A 17,786-nucleotide genomic window follows, 5' to 3' on the forward strand; every position below is an offset into this window, starting at 1 on the left:
TAAAAAATTAAGCTGGAGGCCTGACTCCACACATGTCAATGTGACTGCACCTGAACTGTCTCAGCTGCAGAGGAATGGTCACTTTATACAAGGTTTCCCTAATGCATGGCCGCTTGTCTCCACACACTCCCCCCTCCATGTGTGTGCTTGTGCACTACCATCAACCACAGGGCACCCCTCTTTCCCCCCCACCCAACTCATCCCAAACGCAGTACAGCTCTCGACCCCCCCAACCCGCCTCAAATGGAGTACAGCCCTTGCCTCACCCAACTTGCCTGAATGCAGTGTAGCCCTTGCCACCGCCCTCCCCGAGCCCTTGCCTGAATGCGTGGCGCCTCAAACTTAAAGTCCATCAGGCGACCTTTGCGATTGCTGCACAACGCTACTGTTCCCCTCAAAGTGTAGTCCGCTAAGTGCGCGCCTTATATATGCTGCTGTGAAACATGTCCGCTCGGATGACCCGTCGGTGGGTGGATGATTCCGGCAGGCTGGGTTAATGATATGCAGATGGATGACAATGAGGCTCCCAACATCTGATGGCAGGAAAGGTGGCCCGCCATTGACGGGCAGAGTGGATGATTGCAATCTGGATTCACGACATTGTCAAACCAAATTTTGGCCTTCTTGCCAAACAGGTCTGATGCCAGCGGGCACAGAAAATTCTGTCCATCGGTTGGAGTAGCTTTATTGTTGCATTTAGGAACTCAAATTTCACAGAATTGAGTTATCTTTTTTCTTGTAACTCAGTTTTCACTGATTGAAAAGAACTGGTTAAGCTTTCAGCTGCTTGAGTGACTGGGATTTCAGGAGCACTCAGAAATCTGCCTTCCTTACCTGGTCTGACCTATACATGACTCCAGAGCCACAGCAGTGTGGTTGACTCTTTAGTACCCTCTGAATTGGCCCAGCAAGCCACTCAGTTGTATCAAACTGCTACAAAGTGTAAAAGGAATGACCACCCTGACGGATCACCTGAACTCAGCTTGGAAACGACAATGGCAAACCCAGCCCTGTCGACCCTGCAAACTCCTCCTTACTTAGATCTGGGGGCTTGTGTCAAAATTGGGAGCGTTGTCTCACAGACTAGTCCCAGAAACCATCATCACCATCCCTGGGTATGTCCTGTCCCACCGGCAGGACAGACCCAGCAGAGGTGGCGGCACAGTGGTGTACAGTTGGGAGGGAGTTGTCCTGGGGTTCCGTGACATTGACTCCAGACCACTGAGGTCTCATGGCATCAAATGAAACATGGGCAAGGAAACCTCCTGCTGATTACTATGTACCAGCTCCAGCCCCCACACTCTGACCTCCTCAGCTGATGAATCAGTGCTCCTGCATGTTGAACACCACTTGGAGGAAGCATTGAGGATGGCAAGGGTGCAGAATGTGCTCTGGGTGGGGGATTCAATGTCCATCACCGAGAGTGATGGTAGCACCACTGTGGATTGAGCTGGCTGAGGCCTAAAGGACAGAGCTGCTAGACTGGCCTGTGACAGTTGATGAGGGAACCAACAAGAGGGAAAAACATACTTGATCTTGTCCTAACCAATTTACCTGTCACTGATGCATCTGTCCAAGACAGTATCGGTAGGAGTGACCACCACATAGTCTTTCTAGAGACGAAGTCTTGTCTTAACATTCAGGATATCCTCCATCATGTTGTGTGGCACGACCACCGTGCTAAATGGGACAGATTTCAAACAGATCTAGCAACTCAAAACTGGGCCTCCATGAGGCGCTGTGGGCCATCAGCAGCAGTGGAATTGTATTAAACCACAACCTATAACCTCATGGCCCAGCATATCTCCACTCTATCATTACCATCAAGCCGGGGAATCAACCCTGGTTCAGTGAAGAGTGCAGGAGGCCATGCCAAGAGTGGCACAAGGCATACCGAAAAATGAAGTGTTAACCTGGTGAAGCTACGACACTCCTGTGTGCCAAACAGCGGGAGCAGTATGCGATAGACAAAATTAAGTGATCTAAGCTCTGCACTCTTGCCACAAACAGCCGTGAATGGTAGTGGACAATTAAACAACTCACCGGAGGATGAGGCTCCACAAATATCCCCATCCTCAATGATGGGGGGGAACCCAGCACATCAGTGCAAAAGCTGAAGCATTTGCAACAATCTTTAGCCAGAAGTGTCGAGTGGATGAGCCATCTCGGCCTCCTCTGGAGGACCCAGCATCACAGATGCCAGTCTTCAGCCAATTCAATTCACTCCATAAAATATCAAGAAACAGCTGAAGGCACTGGATACTGCAAAGGCTATGGGCCCTGACAACATTCCAGTAATAGTATTGAAGACTTGTGCTCCAGAACTAACTGCGCCCTTAGCCAAGCTGTTCCAGTACAGCTACAACACTGACTTCAATTCCCCAAAAAAAGTAGAACAAATCCAACCCGGCCTATTACTGCCCCATCAGCCTACTTTCGATCATCAGCAAAGTGATGGTAGGTCTCATTGACAGTACTATTAAACTGTACTTCCTCAGCAATAACATGCTCACTGAAGAAGAAGAGTCATACATACTCAAAACTTTAACTCTGTTTCTCCACAGATGCTGCTAGGCCTGCTGAGTTTTACTGGCATTTTCTGTTTTTATACCTGCTGACTGACGCTCAGTTTGAGCTCTGCTAGCGCCACTCAGATCCTGACCTCCTTACAGCCTTTGTTCAAACATGGACGAAAGAGCTGAACTCAAGAGGTGAGATGAGAGTGACCACTGTTGACATTAAGGCAGCTTTTGACCAAGTGTGGCATCAAGGAGCCCGAGCAAAACTGGAGTCAACGGGAATCGGGGGAAAACTCTCCACTGGTTGGAGTCATACCGAGCACAAAGGAAAATGGTTGTGGCTATTGGAGGTCAGTCATCTCAGTCGCAGGACACCACTGCAGGAGTTCCTCAGGGTAGTGTCCTGCCCCAACCATTTTCAGCTGCTTCATCAACAACCTTCCTTCCATCATAAGGTCAGAACTGGGGATGTTCACCGATGATTGCACAATGTTCAGCACCATTCATGACTCCTCAGATACTGAAGCAGCCGATGTCCAAATGCTGCAAGACCTGGACAACATTCAGGTTCCTGCTCACAAATGGCAAGTAACATTCGCGCCACACAAGTGCCAGGCAGTGACCATCTCCAACAAGAGAGATTTTAACCATCTCCCTTTGACATTCAATGACATTACCGTTATCAACATTCTGGGGGTTACCATTGATCCAGAAACTAATACTGGACTTGTCATATAATTACTGTGGCTGCAAAAGCAAGTCAGAGGCTGGGAATTCTACCACAAGTATCTCACTTCCTGACTCCCAAAGCCTGCCCTCCATCTATAAGGCACAAGTCAGGAGTGTGATGGAATACTCCCCACTTGCCTGGATGAGTGCAGTTCCCACAACACTCAAGAAGCTTGACACCGTCCAGGACAAAGCAGCCCGTTGGATTGGCACCACATCCACAAACATTCCACTCCCTTCACCCCCGATGCACAGTAGCAGCAGTGTGTACCATCTACAAGATGCACTACAGCAACTCACCAAGGCTCCTTAGGCAGCACCTTCCAAACCCGTGACTTCCACCATCTAGAAGGACAAGGGCAGCAGATACATGGGAACACCACCACCTGCAAATTCCTCTCCAAGTCACTCACCATCTTGACTTGGAAATATATCGCTGTTCCTTCACTGTGGCTGGGTCAAAATCCTTGAACTCCCTCCCTAACAGCACTGTGGGTATACTACACCACATGGACTGCAGCAGTTCAAGAAGGCGGCTCACCATCACCTTCTCAAGGGCAATTAATGATGGGCAACAAATGCTTGCCTAGCCAACCATGTATCCATCCTGTGAACAAATACATAAAACAAACTACTCAGTCATTAAACAATGATGTATTTAAGCAATATCAATAAAACTGCCTACAGTTATCCTTGTTAAGAATATGGTCAGTGTTACACTGGGTGCTGTGGTATTATTGAGGTATCACACCCCACAGTCTGTAGTCATGTTGAGTCATTTATATAAGAGTCCATCTACTAAATAGTACAACGTACACAATCTGCAGTTTAGTCAAGAACACATTTATCACTGAACTGTTCAATCTGTGCTGAAGCAGAGATCTGGAGAACATAAGTGAAGTTCATTGAAAGAAAAGCTTGCTTATTTCTGTGCTATTTTGTTCCTGCCTGGTCATAATTGTTGATTAGGATGCATTGTGTTCCACATTTCAGGGATGCGCAGAACACAAAACTTTCACCTCTAAGAACAAAAAGGATGTACAAGTGGAGTTGAGTGCAGGTGATGTTTCAATTGTTTTGTTGTCCATTTGTTTGCCAAAATAAGTAGCTCCCAGGGATTGTGTGCAAAAAAAAAGTCCTGGAAACATATAGTCATGGACACAGTCTTACATTTAGAAATGAAAATCAGTTAGTACTTGTCTGCAAAAAAAGGGAAAAGACTACTGATGCTGTATAAAATAGTCACATTTTGTTTTGACTTGTATGTTAGCTTTTGTGCAAGTAGTACACCAAGCTATATTTAAGAGAAAAATAATATTTACTGAACTATTTTGTATTTTTCACATACAATATAAAGGTTGGTTCACTTGGATTGTCCTAAAAGTATAATAATTTTCACAATATCTTTCTGGTTTATTGTGAAGTAGGTTTTTGGGGGTAAGTATAGTTGGGTCTAGTCTGTGTGTGATTTAATTACATTTGGTGTCAAGTAGGCCACAAGCTTTAACTCATTAAAAGAAGCTAGGTGCTTGACATGCTAATGAGTAAACATGGATGCTGGCTTAGCATGTAAGGTGTGAAGGGAATTTGTATTTTAGAAAGATGAAGGGAGAAACATATGTAAAGGAGAATGAGGCCATGGGTCAGGGGAGGCGCCTGTGAGATCTAACAGAAGTGTATGAAATAGCCTTAATGAAACTTCCAGTATTTGCGCATAAGTCTGCTGTCTACCGAAACTGAAGCTAGAGAAAAGCTATTTGGAATTCCACTGCCCAGGGTATTGTGTTAATTTGCTGGATCTGTTTAAAATCTAAAATCTATTTCTGGACTGTTGCCTTAAAGGGGGTGTAACTGGGAGTCTGGTTAATTAGGAATTTTAGGAGTTATTATAGTAGAAATTTGTAGTCTTATGTATGTGCTTGACATCTTTTATTTTGTTAATAAACATTTTAATTGATTTTTTAAAAAATCTTTTAAAATCTTGGTGGACTTATTACTTCTGAATTCAGTGCACACATCTTGAAATAAATACAAATTGCAAAACCGTTGTGATAGTGTGATCAAGGCTTCCTTGTGGATTTGGCCCACCTGGCACACATCATCTGCAGCATCATAACAGGATTAAAAAGCTATACACAGCATGTTTCATTGATCACATTCAATTTATTTCTATTTAAAAGATATTTTAGATACCACACAGTCCAAATATGTATCACTTGTATGTTTTTCCCAGAACCAAGCTCTACTTAATTGCAATCCTTAATGATGTTGCTTTCTTTATTAGACAATGAGAAACTCACAGCAAACATTGGAACATATGGATACCTGGCTCCAGAAGTTAGGACAAGCCATCGCAAGACCATGTATGACTCGGTATGTACTTTTTAACTGTATGCTCCATCTACATTGTTTCATTGATGTGTTCTGTTGCAAAGGTCACAGGCCAGAATTTTGCCTTTGACGGGCGGGCTACCGATTGCCGCCACCGAAACCGGCCAAATAGGGCCCGGCCAGCGGGTTAGCGACTCCCGTGGAGAACGGGAATATAGTCGCGGAGGCGGGCGTGCTCAGACTGTTGGTTCCAATGGGGAACCGGTATTCTGTATAAAGAGTGGCCAGGCAGCCTACTTGAGGCAGTGCACCAGGGCCACTTGGGGAGAGAGGGAGGCAGCTGTGGTTCCACAGCAGCATGAGCAGGAGGAGGGGGGCAGGCTGCAGGAGAGGCCAGCGGGGGTGCCACTGTGCCCCCCGATTCTCCGATGCCTGCCTTGCTGTCCTCCTGCAAGAGATTTCCAGCCCTCGGGATGTATTGTATCTGGATGATGGGAGGATGAGGGCCCCCCCATGTCACCAGCCAGGCGTGGGAGGAGGTTGGTGACGCTGTCAGCGCCCATCATGATGTGTGGCGCACTGGCACCCAGTGCTGCAAGAGACTCAATGATTTGTCACGCTCTGGAAGGGTGAGTACCATGTCGGCCTTGGCCATTTGACCCAGAAGATAGCCTTAGCCTTTGATGTGCGGGTAGCCTCGATGTGAACTGCTGACAATCAAACACACAACTTTAAAACACTTTCTGCAATTAAAACTTTGTGGAAAACATGAACTGATCCTGAATCCACATATCCCGCCAATGCATGACTTTTATTTTAAAATCTCCTACCCGCCTGTCTGTTGGGCCCGTGCCCCGACCCGAAGTTCGCACGGGCCCCTCAAAATCCTGGACAATTGGCAAGTTAAGTGCCTTAATGAGGCCTTTAATTAATGGTGGGCGAGCGTCCCGCTGCTGTGCGTGCCCGCCGACCGAAATATTGCAATGCCACGCGCTGACGTCGGGCTACGCCACCCGCACCTCAGCCAGAAAATTCTGCCCACAATGGGGACTAAAGTTAAAATCCCTGTCTTGATGTGTCAATTAAAAAAAATTTCTTAGTTTCGCTTTCTGAGTTCTGCAAAGTTTCGATTGGGCAGGGAGCGGGGTAATTTTAGGCTAACCTGCCTGGTAGGAAACTGACATGATTTTATCTGCAACCTGTTTTATGGCCACGCCTGCTTTTCACCCCCTTTATTAGGAAGAATAATCAGGCGGGCTGATAAATAGACAGCTGAGATGATTCCTGCAGTTTCCTGCCAGGCGGGTTGGTTTAAAATTGCTGCCAAAGTGTCACAGTTGTAGCAACCTTTTGAAGACTCTGGCTGTGACCTTATTTTCTGTGGTCCAGTTGACTGCCTTTTCCTATCATACATCAGAATTTTTACCTTGTGAACCTTGTAAAACCTGGTAAAAGACAGCACCTCAGACTTGCTCTCCAACAGAAATCTCCCCTTCCTGGCCAGCCTAACCTGGGTCGAGAGCTTGCTCTGTATAATAGTTAGGCCAACATTACTGAATCTGGCAGGGTTGGCCCACATGACCTGGACCAGCACAAAGCCTGTTGCCCTCCGACCCTGTGCTTTCACTGCCAGGACTGCGTGACTTGATCCTGTGGAATGATTTGATCATGTTCTGATGCTTGGTATTGACATTCATGCTACATGAAACCTTAAAATGAAATGACTGAGGGGGATTAATGTGAAGATAATGTGTGCTTCCTACCTGTAGAAGGCTGATATGTACAGTTTTGGAATGGTAATCCTGGACATGCTGTTTCAGTGTACTGCACAAGAGCGCCAGAAATGGAGGGACCAGATTGGACAATGTGTAAGAATTTTACTTCACCCCTAAGTGGTTAAATGATTCTTGTAAATAAAAGATGTTTAATTTTGTTCATCACCTTTGGGAAGGCATTGGCACCCTGACACCCTTTGTCCTTTGTGGATTCAGGTCATTTTTTGTGGTGCACAGTGTATATTTAAAGGCTTCTGATTTTTTTTAAGGTAAAGCTGTAACAACAGAAGTTGCTATGGTCCATAACATCCGAGCTCCAGGCCATTGTACCCGGGGGTGGGGGGAGGGGGTACCACAGAGATGCAGTGGGACCCCTCCCCGAAGTCCCCAAGTAAGGATTCCACGCCAATTGCCCAGGAAGTTCAAACTTCTGTTAGGCAATTGTCCTGCACTGGGAAGCATCCGATACTCTGATTTAAATCCCAAACTTCGGATGGTTCTGACTGTGTTACATCAATAGTTACCCAGAAAATGTTAGTAGAATTAAAATCACTTCTAACTTCTGGGAAACTATAGTACTGACACCTCCCAACCCCCCACAGGACTCACCCACACCCCCTAACCCTCCACAGGACCCTCTGACTAGCCCCCCACCCCCATTAAAATTGTGCCACCCCCACCCCAACAATGGCCCCACCCCCCCTGAACCCGCACGGGAACTTCCAACTATACCCTCACCCACCCAGACTGGCCTGCTTCGCCACGCCCCGGACTACCCTCACCGACCACCCCCTCCCTGACCACCTGACCCACCCCCACCCCCCCCCCCACTGACCACCTCCATTGAACATCCCCTCCACTGACCATCACCCCCACCATTATCACCCGAATTACACCAACTGACCAAGCCCCAATGACCATCCAAAGTCCCCTACTGATCACTTGCCCCACTGACCACCCAACCCCCCCCAATGACCACCCCACCACCGACCATCATCCCCATTGACCACCTGAACCCATCCACTGACCACCTGACCACTCATCCCACTACCTCCCCCAGCCCATCCTGCCCACTTACCTTACATGCTTACCTCCCCCCTGGCTTCTCAAAGTGGCTGAACCTTTAAACCCACCTGCTTTATGGCAGCCTAGTGCTGTGAAGAAAGGGATGGGGGTTTGCGAGGGGGATCAAGGGGTGGTGGGGGGGTGTGATTGCTTGGGAGGGTTTTCGTGGGGGTTGGGGGTGGGATAGTCAGGGGGTTCGGTGTAGGGTCAGGTGTTTGGGTTGTCAGTACCCCGATTCGGCTGCCCTCAACACAAGGCGTCAGGAAACTGCGGCATTGCACCTTTCTCACCTGGGCCAAGTCAGAAGGTCAAGGCAAGAAAGGTGCAGCTGTATCTCCGGATAAGTAACTGGGAGCAGAGCGGCAATTCGACTATGATTGCCACTGCACGGAAGTTAAAATATCTTATTATTAAAATTACTGACTTCATTTTTGAAAACAAATGAAAACAAGCTTTCTATGTCTCCATTATTTTGCAGAATTCTCAATGTTACATACATGAACTTTTTGTCGACAAAACAAAAGCCTTCCTTTTGCGCCCAGAATTCTTGAGCTTGGTGAGTGACTGGGCCATTTAAGGTTCAGCTTGAGTAACAGGTTCTCTTTAACGTGTGAATGATGCAACTTTGCAGTCTTTCAGTTGAGACATTACACTGCAGACCTGCCTACCATCTCACCTAGACATGAAAGACCGTATTGCACTAGGGGAAGAAGAATGTGCTGTTCTCACACTGCCTGATCAACATTCATCCCACAAACAACAGTTACAAAATGCTACATTGGAATTAGCAAATTACAGGCCCTTAGCTTAATTTTGGTTAGAGGTAAATTGATACGAGGGATCTTAGAGGTACTGTATGACTGACCACCTTAACAGTGGAGGGCTTATCAAAGGCTCTCAACGTAGAAAGGTCCTTGGGTGGAATTTTCCACTCCCGCTGGTGACGGGCATGTTTGGCGGTGTGAGTGGACAATGTGGTGATAAGGCCAAAAATCAGTTGTAATTTGTCCTGAAACCAGTTTGCGATTGTCTGCTCCGTCTGTCGATGATGGGCCACATTTCCCACCACCACAAGCCGGGAACCTAATTTCAATACTTCAGCATCTCGTTGTAAGCATGCTCGCTGGAATCATCCCCCACCACTGGGTCATCCGGCACATTGGCGTATTTCACAACCGTACATGAGCAACATGCACCTGGCAGGCTACACTTCACTTTGGACTTTGAGGTTTTTTTACCTACCTGGCTTCGGGCAGCACTCGCTGTCATCAGCGCCAGGCTTCGCAGGCAGCACCACATCACTTTGAGGGGGGGCTCACGGTCAGGTCTCTACCTACCAGATCAGCCATAAGGCAGGGGTGGCTTTTCAATGGCTGCAGGGCTAGGGCTTGATTGGGGAAGGGGGAGAAGTGGCCTCAGGCAAGGGAAGAGGCTGCAGGGCGAGGGCTGGACTGGGGAAGTGGGGGCTATCCCAGGGTGTGTGTGGGCCACATGTTGTTCTGTGCAAGTGGCCTCAAGAGGGTGAGGGCTGAGGAGATATTCTCCAGAGGAGATGAGGCCAGATGGAGATGTGAGGGTGTGTGAGAGATATCCCTTGAGTGAGGCAGTGAGTGAGATGGCAGTGAATGTGTGATGGCCTTGTGAGTGTGTGAGTTTAGAGTGACGAGATGGTTGCTTTACCCTGGTGGCACGGATGAGATCATTCATCCCCAATCTGCACTGGATGGCCAACCTCTCTGTGCAGCGTTGGTACTGACCACATCTTCCACCACCTCCAAGCCAGAGTGGTGAGATTGCTGGGCATCCTGCGGCCAAAGCAGGGGTAGAGGACATCACAGTGGGCCTCCAAAAGGCATTCCAGTGAAGGGCCACTGACCTCTTCTTGGCTTTCAGGGTGATGTCTTCACTGGAACAGCCCTGAGCTGCAAGCATTGAGAACTGTGTGTACGGCTGCAGTTTAGATGTGGCACCCGGTGTGAGGAAACAGTGAGGTAACGGTGTGACAGGAGAGTCAGAGGCTGCCCACCAGCGAGATGGCGTGTTTCCTGTGGCTGCAGAATTAATGAAGTGGGAAGTGAACGATATGGTGTGGAAACCTGCCATTGTGGCCGGCGGGTAAAACCTCGTTTTTCATGCCCACTACTGTACTTAGTGAAATTCTGGGACGATTCTGTCTCTTGCCTCACTAACCTGAGAATTTTTTAAAGAATTGCTAGTTTGGCGGATGCAGATAGCCCAGCTGACATTGTAAGCCTTGATTTTCAATAGGCCTTTGGCAAGATGTGACATAATAGGTTACTTAGTAAGACTGAGTCACTTTGATTAGTGGCCATTTGATGAGTTAGATACGGAATTGGATGAATGCTCATCGGCAGAAGTTAGTTATTAATTGTAGTGCTTCTGCATGGGGACCAGTTACTCAGGTAGATCCACAAGGATTGCTGCTAAAGTTCATAATCTGTATTAATGACCTGGAAGACACTGAGGGAACAGTCAGCATGTCTGTGGATGATGCAAAGGCTTATATGAGTCTTAGGACTTTAGATGAGTAAAATAGATAACAAGCAGGTCCAGGTCCGATGGGGGAATCGACTTGCATCTACAGATGTCACTTAATACTGATAAATATAGTGTTACACATATTGGTGGGATAAATCAAATTTGTCTGCACCGTGTAGGGGTTGCAAGTTTAGGGTTGTTTAGCAGGCAAAGAACTTTGGTATTATGGTATCTGAATCTCTGAAGCAGTACTGTGAGGCTATTGAAATTGTGAATATAGTACCAGGGCAATTGTATACAAAACAATGTTTCACTGTTTTCGTAAGCCCATGTTTAGGCCTGATTTAAATACTGCATCCTGTTTTGTTCTCCTCTCATAGTGGGTGATGCAGAGGGCCCTGGAAAAGATTCAGATAAAAAGCCACTAAATTGATGCGTAGTTTACAAGTCCATAGTTACCGCGATAGGGTTGGAGAAATTGGGGCTTTTACTTTGGAAAATCATCAACTTTGATTCAGGTTTTTAAAGTAACTAAAGGATACATGCCTAGGCTATTTGAGGTAGCTAGGTTAGGGAGGACCAGAGAATGTCAATATAGAATGGAGCAGCACAGAAATGCGTTAGATGTCAGGGATACTTCATTTCATAGAGAGTTGTGGACCTATGGAATAAGTTGCTGGCAGTTTCAATGAGTGTGGAATCACTACAAACATGCATAAGGAATCTGGGCAAATTCCTGAGTGCGGCCAGCATCACCAATATGGAAGGTGGTTGGGATATGGGGGGGCGGATCTCCCACATCATGGGCAGAAATTTGCCCTTGGCGGGCAGGCTCGGCAGGGCAGATGGGGGCAGTCGGGGAGCTGACGGCCGCCCGCGATCAGCACTGCGCCGCGATTTCACGCTGGTGTGCCAATTCAGGCCCGCCCAGTGTGAAACACGAGCAGCAGCACTGAGCTCTGCCTGTGCAGGTTGGGGGTGGGGGGAGGAGGACCAGCGGGCTGAGCGTGAACTTTGCGCATGCGCGCGAGAGAGTGCACTTCATCTCTCTGAGGCACAGAGCTGTCTCAGGGAGATGAAGAGATATTGTAAAAACTAATGAAGACAATAACAATGTGATAAAACATGCCCCCTCATGATACTCTGTCACATGAGCAGGGACATGTTATTAATGAAAAATTAAAGTTTTTATTTTATTTTTATTTGCTTTTGGAAACCTCGTCCTGCCCGTGGATGAGGTTTCCAAAAAAGTGCAAAGGCCGCTTGGCCTTTCTCGCCTGCCCGCGATGGTTGGATGGGTAGCGAAAATTTTAATTTAATTGATTACTTACTTAACAGGCCTTTGAATTTTGAAGCTATTAGAAATTATCTTCAGGAGCTCCAAAGGTGCATATTTATATAAATAAAAGCTTGTGGAAAATATTAGATTCATTTGTCAGTTGGTTCTCTCCATGTCTCACCCTCCATCAAGCTTGATGGCTTATCAGAATTGTGTGGGACAGCAGCTAATCTTGGATCATAATCTTGTTCTATGTACAAGTATAGTCAGTTATAATTCGAAGTGAAACAATTAGATTTCTTTATTTTGATCTGGAATGTACAGTGAAAAGAAAGATCTTGCATTTTTATAAGAGCTTTCCCGACCTCAGGAGGTTCCAAAGCTAGTGAAGTACTTTGGAAGTGTAATCAATGTTGTAGTGTAGGAAACGTGGATATTAATTTACACACAGCAAGCTCCCACAAACAGAAAAATGTGATAATTACCAGATAATCTGTTTCAGTGACATTGAGAGATAAATATTGGGCAGGCCGCCAGGGAGGTCTCTCTTGCTGTTCTTTGAAAGAATGCCTTGGTTGTGTGTTGATTTTGAATGGGGTTACCTGATTCCTTGATTTGAGTTTCCAATGTACTTTGAAGCACAAGTTAAATACCAGCGATAAATATGTTTATCTTTAAAGTTGCAGACATGTCGAGAATTGTTGCAGGATGATCCCCAGAAGAGGCCCAGTGCTGAGGAGATCCTTCACAGCAAGGATATGGGCCTTCTACCTGAGGAGAGGAGGAGACTGGAAGAAATACTTAATCAAACACTCTCATCACCAGATAAAGACACACACAGAGAAACCATCAAGTTGATTTTTGAACGTCTTGTTGGAAAAGTCTCTAAGGATCAAGAATCTGCTTACTATCATGCACTTAATGAGGTACCCTCAGTAACTTAAGCGAGGAATACTAACAATACAATAGTGAAAAGTGAAGATTTTTTATTTCTTCTTGAATTATAGAAATTACGGTATAGAAGACGAGCATTTGGCCCATCATGTTGGAGTTGGTGCTAACTCATCTTCTATGGCTGTCCAATCCCATTTCCTCCCCTTTGCTTGTAATGCACTTTTATTTTATCCAGTTTAAAGGATGAAAGTCTAAACAGAACTTGATTGAGAGCTTTAAAATAAGGGTCAGTTCTAACCTACTCGGTCCTCAGGAAACTGACAGAATTGGGGGCAAAGCAGGTCTTACCTCCAGCCTGCTTTTACTCTCCATTGAAGTCATTATCAGGCAGGGTGCAATCCAGCATTTTGCCTGATCCCATGGATTTCCTGCCTGTCGAATTAGGTTAAAATTACCCCCCATCACTTGAAATTGATGGTAAACCCCAGCTATTGTAACAGCACCTGAGAAAGCCCTCAATCTGCATATTAGAACAGATAGAATTGCATGAAATCATAATATTGACACAGTTCTTTGCAGTGGGTCGATTTTTAATGGGAACAGCAACAGTGAGACTTGCTGTTAGGGTGAAATTGAGAATAGAAATATTTCTGCAGCAAACCACTGATTGTGTCCCATTTCTCACTTCAGATCATGGACCTGGCCTTTACCATGTCATCATCCAGGTCATGGCGAAATGTTGAACGAGAACTCAGGCGGACATTTCAAAAGCATGGTATGTGGTCTTATACAGCTATTGATCCAGTCAAAATGGCAGCATCTTTGGACAAAGTGTTTGACGATATTTTTTTTGGGGGGTGGTGGCTTCAGTGACTTTACGTGAAAGTGATTCAACAGTGCATTTAGATGCAACTTCTGTTATCAGGTTGTGTAATTGCAAAGAAGGAAAGTTTTACCAAGCACTTATTCGTGAAGACATTGGCCTCTATTTTGTAAGTTTGAGGTGTGGCCTTTCATCCTTGCAGGATCAGTAATGAGTAAAGGCAATGTTTACTGTCAGTGCTTGTTGTTCAGACTGAATGCTCAGCTCTCTGAAAAAACTATTTCTATCATTTTTAAATGTATTTCCATCCATTGTTTTATCTCCACCTTTTAGTCTGTTTCGATCCCTCCCCCCTCCCCCACCCCCACTAGGACTATCTGTACCTTGCTCATCCTGCTTTCTACCCTTAATGTCACCGATTATCACATTCCTTAGATAATATCACCACCATCAACACCCCTTTGTCCTTTTGTCTATGACATCTTTGGCAATCTCTTCTTTGCCTCCACCTATCACTGGCCCTCTATCCAGCTCTACCTGTCCCACCCCCCTCTACCAGTTTATATTTCACCTCATTTCTCTATTTCTTTAGTTCTGATGAAGAGTCATTCGGACTCGAAACGTTAACTGTGTTCCTCTCCGCAGATGCTCTCAGACCTGCTGAGTTTTTCCAGCTATTTTTGTTTTTGTTTCTGAAAAAACTTGTTATAAATTAAAAATTAACAGAAAAAGCAGACAGCGAGGATATATTACTGGGGTAATTAAATACAAAGTGACAATACTGTGCTATAAAACCTTGATTAGAGCTGATTCAGAATACCATATCCCAGTATTGATTCTCTGGGAAAATTTCAGAGGAGGGCCACCAGATTGATAGCTTGAATACAGGTCCTTAGTTATTCCAGTAAAGCTTAGAGACCTGGGAAGGGGGTGGACATAACTTTAGGAAAGCAAAGACCTTGAGGAGATTTGATGAATCTCTTCAGGATAATGCAAAGATTAGAGTATTGCTGAAAAACAGATGTTGAAGCTTTTCATCTTGCACTCATCAGGACACTTTGTAAAAATACCAATACAAGGGGAAAATAACAATTTATACTGCATGGGCAGGATTTTCCCATTGTTGGGTGGGCCTGGGAGTGGCCGCAAAATGATCCGCTGCCCACAACTGGGCCCCGACCACGATTTCCCGCTGGCTGGCCGATTGACTGCCCGCCAGCGGGAAATGCGCGTTGAGAGTATCCAGCGCTGTCGGAGTGGGGGCGGGGGGAGTGCAAGGGATGAAGTTTGCGCAGCTCCCTGAAGGCACAGAGCTGCCTCAGGGAACTGGAGAATTTTAAATACAAAAATAAAGATTTGAAACATAAGGGAAAGGTCCCCACATGTGACTCAGACACATGAAGAGGGACATGTTAAAAATTTTTAAAAATTTATTATTTTTTTATTCACTGTTAGAAACCTTATCCCACCTGTGGATGAGGTTTCGCAAAAAATGCATCTGGCCTATTCGCCCGCCTGCCAACTGTAAGGTTGGACGGGCAGCTAAAAATTCAACATAATTACTCGTTTAAGGGCCTTAATAGGCCTCTTAATTGTCAACGGACACGCTGCCAACTCTTGTACATGCCCACTGACTGAAATATCGTGCGAGCATACGATGACGTCTGGACACTCACCCAACATCCTTGCGCGCTATTTCACATGCCGGGCATGCGCCTGCACGCTGAGCTGAAAACCCTGGCCTATGTGAAGAGAGTGCCGATTGGTTGGCAAGTGGCGTTGTCATGGAGAACGCACCAACGATGGTGACTGACAGTTAACTGCTAAGCATTGTTTGAAATTTAAACCAGGCAGTTTTACCCTGATTGGTCAAGGCATTGCCCTGAGGAATGAGTCAGCGAATGGCTGTCACTGCTTTTATGCGTCCCTGTGCGCATGTGTGCGTGCGTGACACTGATGCCAATTATTCAAATATGGCCCTGGAGCTAGAATGAGGCGGGGCCATTCTCCCTTCAAAACTGCCGGGTGCTCCCGTCTGCCTGGGATGCTCCATTCACTGTGCTGCAAGCCCCAATCTCCTACCCCTTACCTCCATTTCAAATTAATCTTTCTCACTGCAAATTCACTCATTTCAAGTAGTGCAGCTGAAAATCACTGTGATTTATGCAGGCAGTTATAGGAGTGGTCCTACTTTGTGAAGCTAGACCGCTTGATAAATGTTTTATATTGATTAAAATAACAAACTCTCAGCTAGGTAAGTGAAAAGATTAACAGTACTGGTGCATTCTGCAGGAACGGGGAGGGTCACCTGCTTTGCTTTCTATCTTTCACTTCAAAACTGAACAGTAACCCTCCCAGAGAAAAGGTGTGTACTGCATAGATATGCAGGAAGCCATGGATGTTATCTTTCTTCCTTGTGAAAAACACAGCCAAAAGCGAGCTTGTGTGTTATACTCCTTGTCTCTTCTTGCAACGTAGCTGTCCCAAATAGTTAGCGATAAGCTGAGACACTGTTGACTTATTTAGCCCTATTAATATTTTCTACTTTAAGAAGTTTTAGTATGTTAGGATGTCTACATTTTATCTTACTAACGTTTGCCGTTCGGATCCAAGGTGGGGAAATTGGTCAATTAAGGCAAATCAGCATGTTGCTATGGGAACTTAAGTCCTACATGACACTCACTTGCGAGCAGATGTATTTGATGGACAGGATAAGACCATCAAGCCTGCCCTACGCTAAAGACCTCAAGAGTGTGGACAACCGGAAAGGCCATTGAATTAATCTGGCTGGACCCAATGTGCAATAAAAATCATATCATGATATCCTTCTATAGATTTTTACTCCAATTACTTACCTAACTCTCTTTTTAACCAACTGATTATAATCAGTCCCCTGATGACCCCCTTGGCAATCCTTCCTTCATCTGCTTAAAGTAGTCATATCTAAATCTGTCTTTTCACCCACTTCAGCAAAGTTTGCAGCTGTTTATTCTGTTGCTATGGATCACCCCGCTATCGTTTTACAATTAGGAACTGTCCATGTAATCAATTTGCTTTCTCAGTTGTGCGGTAATGAGCAGTGGTGCTGGTGGTGGAAGTACATTATATTTTCTTCTGCTCTAGGTGGTGTTCCTGTGGATATTCCCGAGATTATTCCGTTCAGCGTGGGAACGTCCTGTCGCTGTGACATCACAACAATGCTAAGCAGCGATGGGTATATTTATGAAATGACCCTAGATCATAAGGTATAGCTGCATAAAATTTAATATTGTGCAATAATATTGTAATACCCTGCATTAAAAGACAGAAGAATTTGCATTTATATAGTGGCTTTCATGACCTCGGGATGTTCCAAAGTATTTTTCAGCTTGGAGTACTTCTGAAGTGTAGTCACCATTACTCTGCGGGAAACATGGCAGCCAATTTATCCACAGCAAGCTTTCTACAAACAACATCATGGCCAGAATCTTCCGGTCGGCGTGTGGGGGTGGGCCCCGCTCACTGACGCGTAAAATGATGCGCGGTGACGTTGGGCGTGTGTCCCGACATCACCGCGTGTCCTTCAGATCTTGAGTTTGGCGGGTGCGCAGTGGAGTTGGCTGCGCATCTGCCGAACTGTCAAAGGCCTATTAAGGCCATTTATAAACTAACTAAAGTTATTAACTGAGCTGCCCGTCCAACCTTAAGGTTGGCGGCAGGCGAAGAGCCCAGGCAGCCTTCGCATTTATCATGAAACCATTCATGAAACCATTATCATGAAATCATTTATCATGGGTGGGATGAGGTTTCATGAGGGGTTTATAAATTAAATGATTTTTAAATTAAAGTTCATTGACATGTCCCAGCTCGTGTGACACTGTCACATGAGGGGA

The 17,786-nt window shown here is 45.7% G+C and overlaps 1 protein-coding gene across 2 annotated transcripts in view; it reads left to right on the plus strand.

The window, feature by feature from the left end:
* The window catches only part of LOC144692671 (eIF-2-alpha kinase GCN2-like), a 71,775-nt gene that overhangs the window by 22,335 nt on the left and 31,654 nt on the right, over positions 1-17,786 (plus strand). For both annotated transcript variants that reach the window (XM_078561764.1, XM_078561765.1), the window contains exons 8-14: positions 4,242-4,308; positions 5,533-5,621; positions 7,349-7,447; positions 8,898-8,975; positions 12,878-13,123; positions 13,782-13,866; positions 17,038-17,159. In XM_078561764.1, the coding sequence (XP_078417890.1) occupies positions 4,242-4,308; positions 5,533-5,621; positions 7,349-7,447; positions 8,898-8,975; positions 12,878-13,123; positions 13,782-13,866; positions 17,038-17,159 (786 nt within the window). The remainder of the gene's footprint in view (positions 1-4,241; positions 4,309-5,532; positions 5,622-7,348; positions 7,448-8,897; positions 8,976-12,877; positions 13,124-13,781; positions 13,867-17,037; positions 17,160-17,786) is intronic.

This window comes from Cetorhinus maximus, chromosome 17 (assembly GCF_964194155.1).
Source record: "Cetorhinus maximus chromosome 17, sCetMax3.hap1.1, whole genome shotgun sequence".
Classification (NCBI taxonomy): Eukaryota; Metazoa; Chordata; class Chondrichthyes; order Lamniformes; family Cetorhinidae; genus Cetorhinus; species Cetorhinus maximus.